The following is a 23,610-nucleotide window of genomic DNA, read 5'->3' on the forward strand; positions in this document are numbered from 1 at the left end:
AGGTTCGGTGCCACCCTATTCACTGGACCTAAATACGCCCCCAGACAACGGAAGTGACGTTCCCTGGTAGGTCTAGCAGTGGCTGAGGTGGATTTTATTTTTTTTCAACTTCATTGATAATAAAGGCACCTGACGCCCCCCCCAAAAGGGTGCTGCCCTAGACACAGACCCACAGGTGCCTATATATATATATATATATATATATATATAAATATGGTGATGCCTGTCCCTTACTCTGTGTTGTTTCTTTGCAGGGAGGGGGAGGCTGCAATATTATGTGAAGTTGCTCCTGACTGGCACACTGTATGTATGCACATTATTTAAAGGTACAGTACGTGAGATTTTGGATCAGAGTAGTTCAGAGAAATCTCCATGCCACTTGCAGCTAAGTGACATGCCCCCATGCCCACCATTAGCACTGACCATTAGCACTGCAGGGGTATAGGGGCTCAGAAATTGTGACCCATGCACTACTACTCAGTAAGCCATCTCTCTAGCATCTCAATACCAACACAAATCTACCCACAGCAAAATTGTTTCTGATGACCAGCCAGATCTGCAGTGAAATACAAATTCTATAAGTTATGTGATGATAAACACACCTTTGTTTTTGCCTTAAAATGATTCTGCATTAATACTAAGCTTGAAGTAGTAAATACAGTAGTTGCTGTGTTTTTATAAGGCTTTCTTGTGACTGTAAAAATAAAATCTTATTCTGCACTAATACCCCATAGATTTCTTGCTCAGGCTAATTTTCTATCCATTATTTATTGGCAGCAGTGCCAGACAAATAGGTAGGGTGCCCAAAGCATAGCCCTGCCCCCACTCACTCACCCAGTCCACTTAGCACCTAACCAACGCAACACCATGGCATTCAGCTGCTACCCCCCACCCCTGCAACTCACATACCAAATCCCCCCAGACAGACAGCAGAGCTTCAGCAAGAAGGCAAGGGGGATTTAGTGTGCCTGGCTTACAGAAGGGCCTAAGCTAGAGGTAGGCTGGCAGAAGGGGTATGTACCTAGAACCCCACCATTATTGCACCCAAGGCTGCACACCTCTTATGGCTGCCTTCAGCCTAGATTAGCTGCATGAAGTCAAGCAGATTAGAACAATCTATAAGTCATTTTACACATTTGACCCACCTACACAGCAAACTGTTCATAGATAATAGTTGTATTGGAAAAAGTACAGATTTAATAATTACTTTGCAGTTACTAAGCCAGATAAGCTTGTGCAATGCTGAATGTATTAACAATAGGTGGCCAAGCCGAAACCTCTTCCTATTTACTTGCAGGAGCGGCTCAAGGGACTGCTTATTGAGATCTTGCCAAATACCACATACTTTCCTTCAACAACCTAATGGCCTATTTCAGTAAGTTATTTTAGAGTATACCCTTGGGTGACTTTTCCTATATGTTGTTGATTGCTCATATTTGCTCAGTTCTATGTAAGATTTTCAGCAAGATATCTATTGATAATGCCATTGGGGAGGGCCCACACACTGGCAGATAAGCTACTGTCTCATTTTCAGGGGCCAAATCAGCACCTTGTATCTGCCCCTGTATAGCCAGCTTAACTTGATAAACTCTGGCTTCTTGTAATGCTCTGAGGGGGCTGATACCTAAACACCACCAACTGCATTCTCAGTAGGGTTGCCCACTGCAGTGTGTAGCATTGTATAAACTTGCGCAGCTCTGATTGTATTAAGCATTAGTAATTAAAATATCTCAAGTGCACCTAATCCTAAAAAACACAACTAAAACAAGTGAAATGCTTAATTACACTATTGAGTATTACACAGGTGATAAGTAGTAGTCATTTTTTTTAACAGCCAGTAACCTGGTTTCCTTTTTTTGATATCTATTTTGATACTCCTTTTTTGTCAAGTTTATTGCAGTTCATATACATCACTATTATGAGATATGTGTGCCTTGCAATTTTGCAGTATCTTGCTACTCCTAGCTACTAGCTTTCTCATGCCAAATACATACATATTATATATCAATTAAAACTAATTGGGTGCACGTAGTGGCTTGTATTATATACTTTAAAAAATTACCCCAGTACTCCATTATATAGCTTTAACATAAAAGTAAAACCTTATCTTGCACACAGAAAGAAAAAATGTCTGCATTTGGTAAAAAAAAGAGACACATTTAGTTGTATGTACAAAGTAAAAGTATGCATAAGCTGACACGCCACCTCAAGGCGTCAGTCCTATCCTAGCGAAAAAGAAAATATTTTTTTGGTGAGGGAAAGACCATCCCTGCTTTTCTCTCTATTTGAAATTACCTCTTCCAAGAAATCATTTAGCTTTTGAGCTTTTTCAGCTCAAAAGCTCTATGGTGTCTTGGAAGAGGTCATTCCAAATAAAGCGAAAAGCAGGTATGGCGCATAATGGATCTATTATCTATTATGCTTGGAGACTGTGGTTTTCTGGATAAGGGCTCTTTCTGTAATTTGGATACCTTAAATTGATGCATTATTTAAAACTGGTTTACGTTAAATGAAAATTAATGGTCAGGGATATGCCACAGTGTGTGTGTATGTATGTGATAGGGCATAGGTTGCAAGCTTCACTGGGGCAGGAACTGATGTCAATAATATGTCATCTCTGCAACACGCTGTGGAATATGTTGACACTTTATCAATAAATAATAATAATAACATTGCTAGAAAACCCTCAAAGTTCTTCTTGACCACATCAGGAACTTTGAAATGTGCATCAAAGGCGCAAAAATATCTAGCACACATACCACCATTTCTAATGCTATACATATGGCTCACCATTCAGTTCATATATCCTACAGTTGGCATCTGTGGAATACCTGTTTAAATGCACTACATTGCAACTTAAAACAAACATGTACACAGAATGACTGCATACAAACACATTGTTTTGTCAACATATCCACTTTATGAAAGTTCTAACTTAAATGCAATGGCACACGCAGCAATTCCAGACTTTATATAGCCTGAGCAATTAGTTGCTCCACTGGCAAGTGCCAAAATACCTGGAATCGCATCACTTTCATCTCATTGGTAATCATCTCCACAAATGTGTTGCCCTAATATGTTGGGTAATAACTAAATTAAAAAGGTGAACAACTAAACCAATGAAGGTACATGTGACTGCTACTGAAATGAATGGGAAGTGATTGCAGGTGTTTTTGTCTTTTTTATGTATTTATTTTTTTTTTGCTCACAAGTGGAGCTATGTGTGCCCTTGCACTGTGTGTTCTACTGGTAACTGGGCTGCACTGATCTATGGCTCAGTTTGCACACTGTAGTCGCCACTATTAAAATGGAGTGTTTCCCTGGCGAAACCTACTAATTCTGATCTTTCATTCATCTTGGCCCAGCTTGATAAATTTTCCACTCCACATTCTTTAAAAATCTCTTTTGGTTACCTCTAGACTTTAATTTCAAAGACAATGGCACCCACTTGAAGCCATTTCCATGAAAGATTACTGTGAAAGATTAGTTACTTATCACTATTATGTATCATTAATAGTTATTAATATGGCTTCCTTTGTATAGGTGTCCCTATCCCATATGTCTTTTGTGGCATAACTGGTGATGATCTAACAATGTGCTTTTTCTTACTGGGTGCAGGTCTTGAGCTTGAAGTTCATCCATATACATGAACCTGGGTGCATGCCAGATGCTCAGTTTCATCAGATGTTATTTGCTAACCAAATGGTTATATTTCTGTTGATAGGAGAGAAAGACCTTTCTCACTGTTGCCGCTTTTTGAAGTGCTTACAAGTTTCAGTCATATATACCTTGCCTCCCTCTTTAAAACAACATTCAGGACCCAGATCAGAACATAAATTTTTTTAGAATTATCTAGATCAGAGCTGTCCAACTTTGGTACAGAGGGACGGCATTTTTTTGGTCTACATGGTGGAGGGCCGATAATGGAAGCCAGTTTTGACCACTCCCCTTTTTTAAACTGCTCCCACTTCAAACTACACCCATGTTAGCACAAGAGCTTTTAAGACCATACCCACATTAATGGTGGTAGTGCAGCAAAAACCTAAATGGTTGTTGCTCACTGTAGGGATATCACCCTTCATTCATATGTGAAATAATTATATTATGTCATATTAAGCCACACCCTTAAATCCATATGCCTCCTCCTCAACTGAGCAACCCTCAGCATATAATTACACACCTTAGGGACCATTTCCAAATGCTAACAAACCCCTGCCAGGTTCACCTCCCACAGGCAGCATAGGTCACGCAGAGTATGGCACACACAGGCAGCAAAGGGCAGGCAGAGTATGGCACACCCAGGCTGCATAGGGCAGGCAGAGTATGGCACACACAGGCAGCATAGGTCAGGCAGAGTATGGCACACCCAGGCAGCACAGGGCAGGCAGAGTATGGCACACCCAGGCTGCATAAGGCAGGCAGAGTATGGCACACACAGGCAGGGTAGGGCAGGTAGATTATGGCACACAGGCAGCATAAGACAGGCAGAGTATGATACACACAGGCAGCATACAGTGACACAAGTCTGAGATGTGAACAGGAGAACAATGTGGGTGCTTAAAGTTTGTGCCTGAGGTACAGTATGAACAATGCTTGGGGTAAAAATGCAAGGATTAAAAGGTGTGAACAGTACAGGGGATTACTTGTTTAAACAAGTGTCAACCATGCAGGGGTCACCATGCCAGTTAATCTCAGTACTGATACCATTTGAATCTTACACAAAGGTAAGCAGTCACAGCAGCCAGACAGGTGGGGGGCCACACAGAGGGGGGGCACAGGCCACCAACTGGACAGCACTGATCTAGATTAATGTGTTTTAATCACTTGTGCAATGCTTTGTGCTAGAATGACCAAACCCATGACTGTCCATAAATCAGTATGAATAATGATAGCAAATGCAGAGTTAAATTAATCTTCATTTATACTTTATTTCACAAAGTTATCTAGCAACATAAAAACCTAAAAATGGATTTCCTGTTAACACGTTAATCCTATTAATAAACATATTATCATTAAGTTTTTTTTTCTGTATTTCTGCTGAGTATTTGCATGTGTTGCCAGAGCTGTAGTAGGCTGGAATGGTGTTGTTGTCAGAGAAGAGCTAGGCAGGTGTAGGGAACAAGTTGTTGCTCATTTATAACTCACGAACCTTAACAGCAGGGTGTTGTAGTTCATCAATTGCTGGAGTGGCTTTCATTGGCTTTCCCTTGACAGTAGTACTAACTATACTTTAAGGGCAGCAAATGTGGGTTACCAGTGAAATACATTATAGTTCACAAGCACTTTCATTAGTATTACATGACATTCCCATTAAGGAAAAAAGGTAGATTTGTTCAGTTTAAAAATAGTTCTGTCAGTGCTGTCAGGTAGGGTGCAGGATTGGAACTGCATATTGGAGCAGTACCACAGTACTTGCACAGCACAAAATCCTAATTAATGGCATTTATAACTCTATACGTTGTTCTTTTTCTTCCATCAACTTCTGAATTTTGTCAGGAAGGGTGATGGTCCAAAATTCAAATCTCTCTCCCTTCAGTCTTTGAGATGATTTCTGTGTCAAGTTAATTTCTAGATAGTCTTCATCTTCATCATATTTTGGCCACTCAGCCAAACCATGCCCATTGGGATCCCTGCAAACAATATGGGAGCAAAATGAATGATATTTTATAGCCTATATTTTAGATCAATAAAACACAATGAAAACAAAAACAGCAATGAGAAATCAGAATTATTGCAGTTTAAAATGAAATCAAGCTGACATTAACAAAGCAAAACCAACTGCTTTTTTTAATAATGTTGTCCAATCCTCAGATGATCCTAAAATCCTATTTCTAAGAGAAAGCAGACTGGGCTAGTGACTGGCAGTTTTCACCTCAGTAATTTATTTATTTTTCAACATATAGAATAAGATAGGCTGCGCTGTCTGGCAGTAAAGAGAGCACGTGAAAGGGCATGTTTGCTAAGTGTTCCCACCACTGAATGTATGTGAGCCAGGAACATTCCATAAGACAGGTTTATAGGGTTGGGTCTGGGAAGGTGAGGTGGGTAAGAACATAAGGAAGAATATAAATCAACTGCTGGGTGACAGAACCAACTATTATTTTTTATGTATACCAAAGGAGGGGCACAGTGGATCAACCGGATGGGCACTCACTGTTCCTTAGAACAGAACCATTGTACAACCCCTACACATGTTCTACATGTGTAGTGAAATTTTAAAAAAAAATTTCACTGTATCTTAGCCCATGTATTTGTTTGTTTGTGTGACTAAACACAGAAAAGTATATAAGTAAACCTTACTGCGCTCCAGAACTGCAACCAATTAACAACCAAAGATTTACTTGTAAGTTGCCTTAGGATTCTGTATTCAATTGTATTCAGCATTCGACTTATTTACTATGCAAAACAGCAATTCGCAATTTCATCTTGAGTCACACAATTCTTATTACTTGCCCCTTGCACTAAAATACTTGTTCTGACTGCTTTGCTGAATAGTGCAAAGTACAAGGTGCATGGAAACAAGAGAGAAAACATGAAGCTCTGAAATGAACACCTGCCTTGAGGTGGTCTTTCCAGGTTTCCCTTTACACTCAACTGACTTGCAAAACACAGGGGTCATTTATCATATTTATATGATGAGTGTGTTGCATATATTGTTTTACATCCACTGGCTAACAAAAGTCATTGATTGGTTGCTATTGGTTACTGTCCATGGGCAAATTTGCCCTATATTAATAAATGAGACCCACTGTCATTTTGCCGCTGTAACCCACTAGAATACAATGTAATTTGTACTCAGCTTAGCAACATGGTTGTAAATATTCATCCACAATGGTAAATTGTGTGCAAGCTGGAGTGCACTCTATGAATGCCTCTATATATAAATGAGATATCCAAAGGAGAGGCCCTTGATTTACAACTTTAAGGGCTATGATGAGGAGATTAGTTGCCCCCCAAAAAATTTCCTCTACCACAGCCAAAACCCAAAGCAATATGTAAGGCATTTGGAAACGATTAGTTGACTGTGACAGAGAGTCCTTACTGCATATATCTAGTTGCTCGGTTGGTGGTTCAAACTTTTGTTTAAAAATTTTGTGACAGAGGCTTTTGGAAACACATAGTAAATGTGGTACATTAGACTACATGAGGCAAAACACTTACATAAACATGAGTAAAACAGAAAATAAATCATAAAATAAAGTAAAATATGTAAGCTAGGATTAAGTAGGATTAAATAGAAAGCAAAATAAATTTGTGATACATATGTAAATAAGACGCCTTACCCATTTCTAGCGAAGTTAGCCCAATATTTCATTATTGTTTTACTGAGGATTTTCTCTTCCTCTGTTCCATTACCTTGTGAAGACAAAAGTTGTGTTAACCAAGGTGGAAACATATAGCTCTAAAACTGAAATAAAGGGGAAAACCTTACTTTTGAAAAGAATGCCATTTTTCAGGAATGGGCCACCACCAACAAAGTAAAGTTCATCACCATGATCAGCTTTAACAAAATCTTCTTTTGAGTCTGCATACAATGAAGGGCGGTGCTGAAATTCATAGAAGTAAACAGGAAACCCCGAATCTAGCCGGTAACAACAAATAGGAGTGTTAGCTCATGACACAGGTCACAATAAAAGCGAACCAGAGACCTTCCTCGCACACCCTTGGCTCTCCATAGTAAGTTGAGCGCCTGGTGCACACTGCTGGAGGGATCGACACCCTCCCAAACTCCAAACTGGCAATAGATGCAATGGCACTCAGAGCTGCAAGCCCTTTAAATCAAACGTTTCGGGGCAAGGTGACCCATTGCTTGATAAAGGGGTCACCTTGCCCCGAAACGTTGCACTACCGCAATAAAGTTTGATTTAAAGGGCTTGTCCCATTTACAGGTTACAATAAAAGTACACCAAACAATTCATATAATGTTGGGATCTCTAAAAAAGGGATTAAAAGTCAATAAATTACTAGAATGTGATTAGTAATACAGAGGTCTGTGTCAACACCACACAAACACTTTATAAGCAAGGGCATCCCCAGGAAATGTTACACAGGGGGGTAAAGTAATCAACCAATCAACCTTAGTCTCTAGACTAAGCCTGTATACAGTAAGTAGCTATTGTACTCCAGGGAAAATGATGCCTAAATACACAAATATATCTCAATAAGTCTCTGCTATAACATTTATTAATCATCAAATACAGTCTTAATACCTTCCCCCTGCATCTTGCTGGAATTGAATTCCAGATTGCAGCAGCGGGACTTCCGATCCACATAAATTAGAATAAATGTTTTTATGATAACACATTATTGACCTTTTAAAATGTAACCCTTACCAAGCAGGCAGCCACAGAAATGCACAAAAAGTCCACTCTATGGTCTACAGTATATCATAGGCATTGGTATCAGGGGGGCATGGTGTCTGGTGGCCTCTCTAGAATTTTTACCCACAGCTCTGAATTTATGAAGGTGGGCAGGACGCAGGAAAAGTTTCCAGTGCACACTTCTCCAGAACTTACTCCCACCTCTTTGTAAGTTCCTTGAGGCAGGTACCTCATCACAACTGTTCTTCTAAGCTCTTAAGCATAGATATTATCTAGTATTACTATATAACTTAATATAACTATACCCCTGTTTGTGTTCACATATTGTAAAACACTGCATACAAATGTGTTGCTATATAAATACATACATACAATACATACCTGCCCAACCCTGCACACGGATCTTCTGTCTCTCTGGTCTATTTGAGAAAGTGTATGTAAAAGGCTGACCAGCCACCAGCCACTATCCAGCCAATGGGGAGACCAAGCTGATCCAGAACTTAAAAAAACTCTATGGGAAGTGATATACAAAGAACAAACCTATAAAAAAAGCAGACCATGCAGCCGTGGGGAGCCCAGGCCTGCTTTTTCTATATAGGGGGCCCTCGGGTAACCCATGATGCATGTGAAATAGCAGGTGACCCACAATTGTTCAAACGTCTTGAGTGCCCACATTTTCAGCTCAGAAGAGTTGGGCCCTTGCGGGGGAACCCCAGGGTGCCAAAGTTATACCACCAGATAAAATCTTCTCCCAACAGAATAATGGTGGCCATAAATACTACAATTACATCGTAAGAAAGATCATTCGTCCACTCTAACGTTAAGAACTGCAATTCAGCATTGACGTTTACAATGTTTGGGCACCTTCAAAGGCGTCCAATCAAAATTTTCAGTCCTGCCCAATTGACAAGGCAACCAATATCCAAGACTTTTACCGATATCAGTCACCTCGTCTCCCACCATACACGCAATGATTATTGTACAAAACTTTAATGTTTAAATCCAGACTATCTGCAATTTTTAAAAGAAGAGGAAATATATATTTGTCTCTTTATTTCAAACTGCAATAAGAGTGTATATGAGTTGTTGCTGAAGGGAAGAATAACTTATTTGTACACATCCAATGAATGGCAGGTTTACATACCTCGGTGATATTTAGCTGTTCTTAGGGCAGGTATAACAAATATAATGTCCCCAGCTAGATCCAGGAAATTGTTTCTTAACTCTTTTGGATCATTTGTGTCGCCAAAGTACTCTTCCATGATGAAAGGAATAACACTGGAAACTGTATTCTGTTAGAATGTTAAGCAAAACAAGATTTAGTGCATGCAATTTTATTATTAAGTGGGATACCTCAATATTATTTAACACAAACCTGGCAGTGGGAGTAACTGAAGTCACTGATCTACAAACTATTGGGAAGGGGAATTCAAAGAAACCACTCCACAGAAATATGTCTCCACCCCGTCTACGAGCAGTAGGAATAGAATGGGCCCTTAGTGGTTCATTTAAATATCCTTTGAGGATTATAACATCTTCTTCAGTAATAATTTAAAAATCATTTGAATAATTTGGCAGTAATTTATTTTATTGTGAGATGCCAGTAGAAATGCAATTCATTGTCCTATGATTACATACAAACATACATTTCATATTTTTACTTTCATGAATTAGACATATGCATGCATCAGGATATGAGACCTTACCAACAAAGGAAGAGCACCAAGTATTGCCTGAATGTCTTTCTTCTCCATTCCTTCTCTGTATCCAGTGATATTAAGTGTCTGTGCACAAAACCACAGTATGGATTATTGGACTATCACATCACATATGTATTTTTCCTGACTGGATAAAATTCTCCCAGGATAACTGTTACAATTATTTCTAAAACACAGATATGCATTATTGTGTATAAATTGGAGGTAGCTTGATGTTTCAGGCCTGGCATCAGCACAGTAAGACATTAGAATATGAGTTTATAAATGCTTCAACTATTGAGATTCTTCACATATGCTTACTATAGCTCCACAATAAGAAACATGGAGCAATTTCATAAAAATATGCTTTATTAAATACTCGAGAGATTTATAACAAAAAAGGTACCTACCACTGGCAGCATAGAACCAAATTCATGGTTATTAATACCAATCAGAAAAGGAACTGGATGGCTCTCCTTGGCAGCTAAGATCTCCTCCGCAGGTTTGGGAAGGAACACACCATCAACAACAGCAGGGAAGATCACATATCTCTGTTAAAACAAATTCTAAAACCTGATATGTGAACTTAAATTTATTAGGGATAATCCGCTCAGCACCTTTTCATCACACTCAAGCACTCAAGCATAGCTGTGCAGGGATGCAATTTTCAACAATTGGGTACAAATAGAAGAATAACACTGATATTCAGGGGTTGCACCAGTCAACTAAATGCTTAAATAGAGGATATTTTCTGGTGCTTATAATTATATTTTCTTTCTATAAATCAGCAGCCTTCTTGCTTTAAAGCAGACATATCCCCTCAAAATCAAAGAAAACATGTTACAAGACACCTGGACTGATTACAGGGGTAGTTGACCTTTAATTAAACTTTTAGTATGTTATAGAGTGCCCTATGCTTAGCAAATTTTCTTTGCATCTTTTTTTGTCTGTTGTTTTGCATTATGTACAGATTTAATTATTATCTTCTGCCTCGTCTGCAGCTTTAAAATTGGGGTCATTGTCCCTGGCAGTCAAAAAACGATTGCTCTGTGAGGCTACAATTTTATTTTTATTGTTTTGTTTCTTTCTCTCCTGTTCATCCTCCAGTCTCTCGCTCACCCTGGTTGCTAGAGTAAATGGTACCCTAGCAACCAAATAGCTACTCAAACAAATAGCTACATAATTCAAAATAAAGACTATTTGCAAATTGTCTTAGAATAACCCTATCTATGTTATACTAATAGTTAACCACCCCTTTAATAAAGGGTTTTCTAACAGACAGTGTTACATTTTTGTTATTCCTCGGGGAAAAGTGTAATGTCCATGGGAGCAATGGGAGTAAATGATATACAAATGTTTAGCAGAAAAGAAATGTTTTACTTTTAAAATTACATAATTAATTGCTATCTGCAGTGCTATCTAAAGTTAAAGAAAAGACAGTACAGTTGAACCTTTTGTAAACAAAATAATACATTTATTAAAAAGTAATTGTATGATGAGGTTTCCTTTTAAAATATAGTTTATCTCTTTAGGGAAACATACTTTCCCTGATTTGCTGGTTATCCTCAAGTTCCATAAAAAAAACACCTTTTATGACCCTTGTGTGAGCCTTAGTTAAATGTGGTGCATTTATATGACACATACTTGTTAGGCTTCAAACAACTATAATACCTTTGTAACTAAGGGGCAGATTCATCAAAGTACAAATTTGAATCCTGAAATGGGTAAAATTCAGATTAGATACGATAATTTCTGATGATCGGAAATGTCACGAAAATGCTTACGAAAAAACTGCAATAGTCACAATAATATCGTATTGACGATCCGAAAGATGCGAAATTTTCATATCTAAGCGACCGTAAACAGCGGGAAAACCTTTCCAACTTTGATCCTTCTGTGCATGATTTTGGAAGCCTCCCATAGGACTCAATGGCACTCTGCAGCTCCAGCCTGGCCCAAGGAAAGTCATGATACCGAAGCTTAAATGAATCCGAAACTTTCGTACTCATTTTGACAAATACGATTTTGCTGCATAAAATTTGTTGCAAATTACGAAAAAGTCGCGCAAATTAATGAAAAAAACGTAGAAAATATGCACAGTTCTATAAATTTGAAAAAATACAAATGTTTTGTATTCAGAATCATTCATACTTTCATGAATGGGCCCCTAAGTGTATACTCTGTTTCAGCTCAATAGCTTCCTTCCCAGACTAGTACCAGTAGAACATGGGTTACACTGTAATCTGTCACCGAGAATGGGCCTTCACTAAGTGGAATAGGAAGGTGAGGGTGTTGTGCAACTACACCTCTCTTGGTGCCATACAGAAAAATAAAAACTGAGGGTGCCAGAGGTTCTTGCAAACAACAAAATAACAAGTGTTTTTTGAACACCAGGCAACACCACATGCAGAGTGTAATATAGACTGACACTCCCCTGAGGACAGACTTGGCTGGAATCTCACTTCACCTCTGCGACACACCCCATAGTGGATCCCCTCAGGGAATTCTCTATCCTGATTCCTATTCACTTGGATCCCTACACTACAGGCAATGTGGCCTGGGAGAGATACTTTCAAAACTGCAAGTCCTATGTAAGAGCTCAGAACTGCTCTTTCTAGCTCAGCTCTAACTGCCTTACACTCTTAAAGGAACAGTAACACTAAAAAATAAAAATGTTTTAAAATAATTAAAATATAATGTACTGTTGCCCTGCACTGGTAAAAGTTGTGTGTTTGCTTCAGAAAGACTACTGTAGTTAATAGAAACAGCTGTTGTGTAGCCATGGGGGCAGCCATTTAAATTGAAAAAAGGAGAAAAGGCACAGGTTACATAAGAAGATAACAGATAAACTGTGTAGAATACAATGGGAATCTATGCTACTTATCTGTTATCTGCTTAGTAACTTGTGCCTTTTCTCTTTTTTTCAATTTAAATGGCTGCCCCCATGGCTACACAGCAGGGTATTTATATAAACTGTAGTAGTGTTTATGAAGCAAAAACACAACTTTTACCAGTGTAGGGCAATAGTACATAATATATGAATTATTTTTATTTACTTTCATTTTTTGGTGTTACTGTTCCTTTAAGGGGTATATTTATCATGGTGTGTAAAAACTGGAGTGAAACATTACCGGCGATGTTGCTTATAGCAGCCAATCAGATGCTTTGCTTTGTTTTTCTAACTGTTAAAATCTAAGTGCTGATTGGTTGCCCAGGGCAACATCACCGGTAATGCTTCACTCCACTTTTTACACAGCATGATAAATATACCCCTTAAGTGTACTGTGCCCCAACTTGGGCCTGTGCCTGTGCCCTGGGCTCACAGCACACATCCACCCTGTTTCTCAGGTGGAAGCAAAGAGGAAGATGCCACTCCTTTCCCAGTACTATCACAAAGTGATGCAGGAAGTGGTCACCATACCTGCTAGCCAATAGCACACATATGTTAATTAATTTACTTAGATACATTCCCTTCTGCCCAGCAACTAAGGGAACTAAACCTGTAGGGATTTAAAGTCATAGGGACCATTTAACCCTATGGGTCCCTACATAAGTTTTCAAGAAATGTGTAGTAACATAATTATTGGCGTTTCATACTGACATGGTGAAACCATAAAATTTCCCGTACCATTGCTGCAGTAATCTCAATAATCTCATCTTCTGTTTTGTTTTTTAGACAGCCTACCAGGTCCGATACACTACAGGAGGATACATTAATGACCATCTGCAAAGAAAAAGATGAATAAATATACATAACGCTAACATTCACTCCATTTCAAAAGCAGAAATACTAAAACTTTTTTACACACATCAAAAATGGCTATTCCACTATTATCGTGCTTAAAGGAATACTGTCATAGGAAAACATGCTTTTTTTTCAAAATGCATCCATAATAAAGCTTCTCCAGCAGAATCCTGTATTGAAATCTGTTTTTTAATCATTCATTTTATCATTAAAATTTCACATATTTTTCATTTCCCAGGGTGCTACAGCCATGTGACTTATGCTCTGATAAACTTCAGTCACACTGCTAAACTGTAAGTTGGAGTGATATCACCCCCCTCCATTACCCCCCAGCAGCTGATTAGCAAAACAATGGGAAGGTAGCAAGATGGAACCAAACAAATACATAAACCACAAGAGAACTTGGAAATACAAAATCTAAAGAATATAAATGTTATTCTTCAGCATCATAGCAATTAATTAAAAACATCCCTATCCCAAAACACAATATAGCAGCATATAGAGAGTGCCATTTTAAATGGTAGAGTGAATTATTTGCTATGTAAAAAGTGTAATTTATAAATAAAAAGTACACCATAAAAACCATGACAGAATCCCTTTAAATACACAATTTTTATAAATGTACAAAGGGAATGTAGGGTCTCACTTTTTGATGTCTTCCCAGTTACCAAGGTTATTAACTTACCGTTTTTTATAGTATTCTGCATTTGTTGGAGGATATAAATTGTAATTTCAAACTTCCAATTGCATAGAGTTGGCTGCTATGGGTCCTGCTCCATGGATAAGTGGTGGTGTTGGTGCAATGCAATAAGGGCAACAATGTACAGTGAGCCTTGTCAGGGTAATCTCTAATGCTAGTGCCAGGATTTACCACTGTAAGTAAGACATTAGCTTGCACTTGCACAAAGACATTAAACCATTTGGGTAACTAAGAGGGAAAAGTCCAAACAAAGGTGCGTCAAAAGTGTCTGATGAAGGACAATTTGCAGTCTTAAAATGCTGGGGGGGGGTCAGTTTTATGCAATTTCTTCTTTTTTCCATCTTCTCAGTTGGTATTGACTGGAACACCCTATAACTGGGACCAGAAGCATTCTGCCTTATACACCACTTATCTTTCCACCAGATCAAAGAGACCAAGAACTGTTGCTTTTTGCTTGAAAACATTGTGGAAACTCCCCTCCATGTGTATTGCTAAGGCTCTGGCATATTATGCCTAGATTTAAATACTGTAAACTATCTTTCTAAGAAGTCCTTTACTTCCGAAATACCTTTGCTGCCTTTCCATTTAATTCAGTGTTACAGAATTTTTTTTTGTACCTACTATTTAATATTCCTGGTTTAATAAAGATTTGCGTCCTACTCCTTGTGATCCACTTAAACAATATATTCTCAGCAAGAAACCTCCTGCCAATGGGTTAATGGATTTCCTAATGTATTTTGACTTGGCACCATGACTGACCACTACACGCGCATTCATCTATTTACTGCATCTGTGCATTTTGTAAGGTTCTCTAATGGCCATTCAAGCAACATTGTAGCAAGCTGCTCCTACATGTCAAATTGTTTGCAAATATTTTTAATGTGAATGGAGGCAGGGCAGTGCCTCGGACACAACAGTATTTACTGTTGATGAGCACCATGTTAAAGCATTCTGAATACAGTTTATCAAAGAAATAGACTTACATCTAGAAGAGGAAGAATCTCTTCAGTTTTACTTGCAGTCAAACCAGGAAGTATTGCAACTCCACTCTCAGCTATGGCTCTATGGAACAATCCCTCAGAAAGTGGAGACAGTACCTGAAATTAAATTTCAAAATTATTTTTAGAATTTCTGTAAGATTAAAAACAAAGAAAAAAATGGAGCAGGAACTCACAGTACCATGCCTCTGTCCCCTTATTATTTAATACTTATTGTTGTGCAGTCCAAAGTTTTTCATCTATCTTAGCACATATACTAATTTTATGTAAAGAATTAACTATCCCTGATTGTAAAGTGTCATGACATACTAGGCCCTCAACCCCTATGCACCTTGACTGTTTTTATGCATTTCCATACTAGGTATAGTCACTCCAGATAATATGACTTGTGATGCAATGAAAATGTATTGATTAACTAGAAGTTTGGCTGTGCTACCTTATGTGTTGATATAGAGTTACTAGTCATGAAACATAACAGTTGATATTTCAATAATGTAATATAAATTGACTCTGCACAGGGGGTGCAGAGAAGCACAACATATTCTTATGGACACAAATCACACTTACCAGTGCAGAAACACTCAAGCCACCTGCAGATTCCCCAAATATTGTAACTGACTGTGGGTCACCTCCAAAATCCTTAATATTATCACGAACCCATTGTAAAGCTGCAACCTGATCCAGAAATCCAAAGTTCCCACGTACTTCTTTATCACCAGTACTGAGAGTGCAAAGGGAAAGGGTTATAAACTTCTAAGGTGTCTATTTCTAGCATTGGTTATCTTGTCACTGAAGTTAAATGAAGCCTCTTATCGCAATATGTATATATAGATATCATGAAATATTAGTGGAGCCTGAAAAAGGAAATAGATGTATGAAGCTCAGCCATATAAAATTATATACATCAAGAAGAAAGAAAAAAATTAAAAATAATATTGCTTTAGCCAACTGACCAAAAAGGAGAGCAAATAAAAAGCATCCTGGTGATGAAAAGGTAATAAGAATATTCTATGAATGATATAAATACCAACATCAAATAAAAAATATATCAATGTATTTACATTTATCCACAGAAGCAGCCAGTACTGCTACCCTTTTATTTTTGTTCTCAAAACATTGTTTCTGAAAGTAGTTTCACATGGCCATGTTTAAATCTCTATTGCCTAAATGCCTCGAATGTTCCATATTACATTATAGGGCCAATAGGTTCTTATACAACTGCAGGGGTTAAAAAGAGTTTCTTATACTATTATACAAAAGAGAGCCACAGAATATTTTACCTTAAGAATCCCATAATGCCAAGTCTATACTGGATTGACACCACAACAACATTTTCATAGGCACTTAAAGCAGAGCCTTCAAACATGGATGCTCCTCCGATGGCAAGTCCTCCTCCATGTATGAACACCATGACCTATACAGAAAGTTTAAGAAACTTAAGCTCAATAAATTTTCCTTGCACTGTTTCAGTGAACATAAACAAAAAGCAATGATTAACAGTCTAGCATTGTGGTTATCACAATATAAATCTCACTGGAGCTCACCCCTGAGCAGGGTTGATCATGCCATGAGGCAAGGTGAGAACATGGCCTTAGGTGGCAGGGAGTGGCCAGTTACCAAGGGAGGCAAAGGGAGTCTTGTATGTGCGTCTTTCTGCTCTGTACACTACTTATGCTTGTGCCCTAGGCTCTAAGACAGGGCAACATTTGGAAAAGAGAAAGATTGTATTTCCCCAGTCTGACCCGCAACACACCTGACCTAAAGGTAATCTTGTGGATCCCTCAGTTTGCAGGTCAGGTCTGCACATAACTAATGGCAATATACAAGTGTTATACATACAGATTTCAAAGGCACTCCAGGACCTCTTTTAATGGCTTACTCTTGTGCTCAGTGTTCAAGTGGGATCAGCACCCATCATACAAGTGCATAGAAAAACAAAACCAGCAAATGGAAGAACTGAATAACTGGGATGACCACTGCGCTTTAAAGTGTGCTGGTTCTGTTTTTCTATAAACATACAAGAATTACCCGACCTGCATGCTCTTAGATGTATGACTCCAGAAATGCACCTTATGGCTATAAAGAAGATATGATGAACTGTGGTTCAGCAGAAACTAAAGGGCTTTAAAGCTGGCCAGTCCTATCTTATACAAATAATGGGACCCCACAAGTCTGAATAAAGGTTTTGTGGAATAGTGAAAGTGTTTATCAACTCATCCACCAGCACCAAAAATACACCACCATGAAGCTACTCTTATTATTTAAGCTATGCACAAATACAATTGGCATTGTAATAACTTTCTAATAAAAATTATATATTTAATTGCACAATTATATTTTTGTTTTTTTATTATTTTTTTTTACCTTTACCCAAAATGATCTGTTAAACTTACAGGGAGCCCTGGGTTCTCTCCTTTGTCTGCTGGAGTGAAGACATTTAGGTACAAACAATCCTCTGAAACTCGAGAAAAATCAAACTTTGCCTTGAAAAAATCAGCAAGTAGTTCCATTACTTCTTTATCTTGTAAACACCTTGATAAACAATAATGAATATTTGCTTTAAAACAATAAATGTTAAATAACATTGGTACACATAGTGGCTCTCAACATTTTTTTCACCAAACTCCATGCATCACCACCATTTTCCTAATTCCAGACCCTTATCCACTTATATCCCTTTACCCCTGTGTATTTCATTATTGATTGACTCCCTGTGAGGGCCTTGGCCCACAGTGAATGTGGCCATATATGGGTTGATAAAAGCTGCAGACCAGTCCTTCTGGGATGAGTCAGCTGCTTATTGGCCTGTGTATGAGACTGGCTCAAGGGCCTGGCTGACTGATATCTGACTGAAATTTGGGCAGATATCCATCGGACAGGTTTGATCTTCCTGTTGGATAGAGGACCATAGCAGCATGATGATGTAGTTCTCTCGGGTGACACCTTGCATTGGTGGAAATTATGATCTGATCATCAACCCAAGGGCCAAACAATCAGGTTAGCCTGAGATCCCCCACCTCAGGGTCGGCATGTCAGGGAAAGAAACGCTCACCAAATGAGTGGATCAACAGGTGTATGGCCAACTTAAGTTGGAGAGCCTAGAATGCCTTGTAGTTATGCCCAGTTGCCCATCTCTTAAAAAGTGCAGAGAGCAAGGCATCAGAGCAGATCTTACCATCCTCAGGGGTGCCACATAAGTATGGATGACCTCACAGTTTGAGAAACACTTACAGATTGGCATGCATATATTTATATCTACTTCTTAATCTGTATAATAATGCAAGGTCAACAAATATTTATAAAAGGAGCATGCTCACTGTACTGCAGAATTTTAACAGACAGAAATGTATAATTCTTTTCTTTATTTAACACTAGAGGAACTTACATGGGTGAAGGTGCTGTGGCTTCCCTGACAGAGCTCCATGGCTCTGGTGGCTGCGGAGCCTCAAATCTTAATGGTCCGATAGGTGGCTTTGCAAAGGGGACGCCCATAAAAACATGAACTAATCTATCTGTTTCCTTTGCGCCCACTGTTTTTCCAAGAAGCTGCCCATACTTTGTCATCAATAGTGGTCTTGCATCCTCTTGGTCCATGAAAATAAATAATATTAGATATTAGTTTCAACAATCTTCATATTTGATTAAAGGAAGATGGAACAAGTCAATTTTTAAGGAAATCATATTGTGTGCATTTCTACTACTATTGTGTGTATTTTTAACTAGTTAGACAATCAAATACTAGAATGAGTATGAGCTGGTTCAGGGTGAAATCAGAAGGAATAATCAATTAAATATGTTTAGTTCTATTTTTCTTAAAACAAAAACTAAGCAAAGTCTCTTAAAGGATCAGCTTTAGAAGCACTAAATGTATATTGGTAAAATGTGACCATGGGGATTATCATTCAAGTAGAGATTGCGAAATATCTGGCCTTTATTACTGGCCACATATTAAATCCACACTCTGCAGACTGAACTGATTTATGTGCAGCCATGCAGCATGCATCATAATTAATAGATAATTAGCCATGCAGGATTTGGATTCAATATGTGGCCAGTATTAAAGGGGTGAAGTGGCAAACCTAGTTGCCAAAAAGCCCAGAAGTTCTCTCTTAAGTGATCCCCAAAGGGGTTGATGTAAACTACCCTCCACTTCCAGGTTACCAGAAAGAAATTCTTCCAACAAAGTGCTCAGGGTCATCTACTGGGATTTATCTTAATTCCTGCCCCAAAAACCTTTTGACCAGACTTTGAAATCAAGCTGATAAATAGCAAAGGTTGCAAGAATGCCCATGAAACCCCTATTTGGCTATAAAATAGTTAATCCCAGGCTAGTGTAGGTATTAGAGCATGGGGTACATGTGACTCTCTTAGACAGGATGGACCTTCGCTATGTAGAAGAGACCTACGGAGCAAGGGTGTAGTGGAACTACAACTCATTGTAACTGTGTGCAGTGCAGATTTAGCAGAGATGGACGCCAGAAGGTTCTTGCAGTTAAACTATAGCACAAGTTTATTGTCGGAGACAAATGGCAATGCAGGGTTAAGTCAAATATACTCACAATGCAGATGGTATATGATAGTACTCTGAGGACAACAAGAGAGGATGCACCCAGTTTATCCCACCTCTTTTGGGAGTCTGGGCAGGGTAAATGCACCTGGTCATCAAGGCACCCCTTTGGAAGCAGCCAGGATAGATACTGCAGTTCTCAGGTGGATAACCCCTAACTTAAGAGTCCTACAGCCGGCTGTGGAACAGGGTTGAGATACTGCCTGTCCTATGTCTTAAACCATGGCCCTATGCTGAGGCACCATTGCCTGTATGGAAGGGTACTTCCTTACTACTTTCCTTGGTGGAGCTGGGCTGCTCTTGCTTCCTACCCTCTCTATCTCACTCTCCTAAAGAGTGCTCTTACAAGAGTAACTATCTAACTGGTCCTCGTTCACAGGGTCCCTGTCCCCGACTTCTCTAGAGTATAAGATGGGTACTCCAGTGCAATAAGGCTCTACTGGGGCCTATTCTGATACCAGGCTCAGTGGACCAAAGGCAGCCAAAGATGTCTGATGTTTTTTCTCATTCGTATACATTGACTGTCAGATCGAGATGCAGGAACAAAACACATCTTCCAACTTAAGGGTTGATTCACTAAAGTGCGTTAAAACGTGCGCTACTTATAGCGTGCGATAAAAATTTTATTGCGTCTAAATTTTCGCCACTTAACGCACGATTCACTATAAGCATACTTGCGCTAATTTACACGCAATATTGCATGCGGCATTTACCGCATGCGTGCTAATTAACGCCTATTTTTATGTGCGCTAATAGTCGCCGCGTATAAATAGTAGCATATAAATAGTGCATATAAATAGTAGCATATAAATAGTAGACACATATAAATAGTGCATATAAATAGTAGCATATAAATAGTAGCCACATATAAATAGTGCATATAAATAGTAGCATATAAATAGTAGCCACATATAAATAGTGCATATAAATAGTAGCATATAAATAGTAGCCACATATAAATAGTAGCATATAAATAGTAGCCACATATAAATAGTGCATATAAATATTAGCATATAAATAGTAGCATATAAATAGTAGCCACATATAAATAGTGCATATAAATAGTAGCATATAAATAGTAGCCACATATAAATAGTGCATATAAATAGTAGCATATAAATAGTAGCCACATATAAATAGTAGCCACATATAAATAGTAGTATATAAATAGTGCATATAAATAGTAGCATATAAATAGTAGCCGCATGTGGCTACTATTTATATCCTACTATTTATATGCACTGTTTATATGTGGCTACTATTTATATGCTACTATTTATATGCACTATTTATATGTGGCTACTATTTATATGCACTATTTATATGTGGCTACTATTTATATGCACTATTTATATGTGGCTACTATTTATATGCTACTATTTATATGCACTATTTATATGTGGCTACTATTTATATGCTACTATTTATATGCACTATTTATATGTGGCTACTATTTATATGCACTATTTATATGTGGCTACTATTTATATGCTACTATTTATTTGCACTATTTATATGCTACTATTTATATGCGGCAAACTGGAGGCTACATCACTCTAGGGCCAACACACTTGAATAAATAACACTGCAAAGTCCATATTTTATTGCCAAAAGCTCATTAACTGTACTTTTCTATAATTAGGTGTTAATTTTCGCATAGTCTAATGCGATATTTAGCACGCCTAAGTGTTTGTGAATCATGTGTTAGTATTCTTTTCTGCGCACTAATTAACACATGCGTTAACATTACCGCATGTGGTTGCACGCAAATTAATGCATGCGATAATACTGTAGTGAATCGCGCGCTAATTGTCGCGTCTTTTTTACCGTAAAAAAGTGTGCAATAAAAATTATCGCACTTTAGTGAATCAACCCTTTAATCTGATCCAACTTTACACTACATCTGATTCAGATTAAATTTTGTAGGATCCTACAAAATCTTTTGGTGTTGCATGGTGTTGCATGGTGTTGCATGACACGATCAGATAAAATTTGACAAAAATCTTATCCCAATCTCCTGTGGAGTTTATCCCTCAGTGTAAGTAAGTGTGAGAAAGGGACCATGTATTTAGTACTGTTTTACTGTTTTACATGTTACATTTACCACAATGATACAAGTAAACTGTAAATATGGTAATTATGCATGGGTGAAGATGTAACTCTCGTGTAGTTCATTTAAATGGGGTGTGGGGAAAAAATTATTTACCAGAGACATTGCTCTGCTTTCATCTCCAAGGACGTCTGTCCCAAACTGTGGCACTGAGATTCCTCCTGCTTTTAACCCTAAAGCCAAGGAGAGGTCTCTCATCCCATTGTTTTATCCAACAAATAACCCAGCCAGTAGATCCTTTACCAGGGCAATTAAAATAGCAAGCTGCACAGCCGAGTTTATATAGTCAGGGTGGTATTCTAGTGTTGAGAGGTCAGTCCACTGGCACTTCAGATTAAAGACAGTGGAAAGTACAAGTAGAAAGGACAAGTAGAGAATTCATGACACATAGAAAATAGCAAGACTGCTGGGCCAACTCACCCACCCCTGGGCCCTGTTAAATAGCTTTCAACCTTCACCTTGAAAGAGTACACCTTTAATTATATAGATAGCACTTAACCCTATGTCATCAGGCTGATAATTGCTGATAATTGCTCAGGGTAGTTCAAAGATCTTATTTCATGTTAACATTTAGAATGAAGAAGAATCAGGTTAGTTTTTAATAAAAGAAAAAAAACTAAGCAGTCAACATCATGTGTATTGCATTATTCTTATTTTTTAAATTAGAATATTGCAATTAAAATATGTGGTTGCACATTAAGAACCAGTAAAACTTAACACAATGAAAAATCAGTAATTGCCACAATACCTTGTATTACTTATATTACGCTACCATATTTTCTTTCCGGTTTATTGTTTTTCTGTATTACTTAATATGATGTCATGTTTCAATGATGTGACTTTTTGCAATAAAGAAGTTATAAAAAAGTACTTGATTTGCAAAGTGTGTTATAACACCTGCACTAGCACCCATGTCTTCTGTGACTGTGGTAGTTATCCTTTTGGCTATTAGAGAAAATATTATGATGCAAAGAACACAGAAGACATATTAGAAGGCATAATTAGATAATTATTTCATTTTTATATTGGCTTTTTACCCTCTCTGCATCTTAACACAGTTCCTGTAAAACAGGCATGTTATCACGTCTAATACACACAGGTAAGTACAAAGATCACATACCTTCTTTCCTATTCAAGTTATTATTAATGTGCTACAATTCTCACCTGTTCCATAGATTTCCAGAGTCGCACAGCACAAGAGAAGCACTTTGATCAGGGATCCCATTTGCAAACGTTCAGCACGGAGCAGAAATCACTTGATGAATGGGCAAATACACTGAAGCTTCTAAGGAAAGAAACTTTCATTACAGGTGTAGCAGCTCAACAGGAGCAGGCGTACAGAGCATGGAACTGTGTACTACTGATCCCGTATGACAGAAAGGATTTAGTACAGCAGTTCTCATTGGCTGCTGGAAAGTTTCCTCCACCCACTAGTTTTATGGAGAAACAGCACAAAGATTTGAAAAGTCTGT

General features: G+C 38.1%; 1 protein-coding gene across 1 annotated transcript; it reads right to left on the reverse strand.

Annotated features, from left to right (window-relative positions):
- Positions 1-4,908: 4,908 nt before the first annotated feature.
- ces3.1 (carboxylesterase 3, gene 1) lies at positions 4,909-23,427 on the reverse strand. The gene is made up of 13 exons (NM_001126547.1): positions 23,303-23,427; positions 18,847-19,045; positions 17,855-17,993; positions 16,742-16,875; positions 16,029-16,182; positions 15,447-15,560; positions 13,647-13,742; positions 10,429-10,569; positions 10,028-10,105; positions 9,466-9,613; positions 7,433-7,582; positions 7,284-7,356; positions 4,909-5,630 (listed from the first exon to the last, which is right to left on the reverse strand). The coding sequence occupies exons 1-13, from the start codon at positions 23,361-23,363 to the stop codon at positions 5,444-5,446; spliced, it is 1,674 nt and encodes a 557-aa protein (NP_001120019.1). The 5' UTR covers positions 23,364-23,427; the 3' UTR covers positions 4,909-5,443.
- Positions 23,428-23,610: the final 183 nt, after the last annotated feature.

Source organism: Xenopus tropicalis, chromosome 4, assembly GCF_000004195.4.
Source record: "Xenopus tropicalis strain Nigerian chromosome 4, UCB_Xtro_10.0, whole genome shotgun sequence".
Lineage (NCBI taxonomy): Eukaryota > Metazoa > Chordata > Amphibia > Anura > Pipidae > Xenopus > Xenopus tropicalis.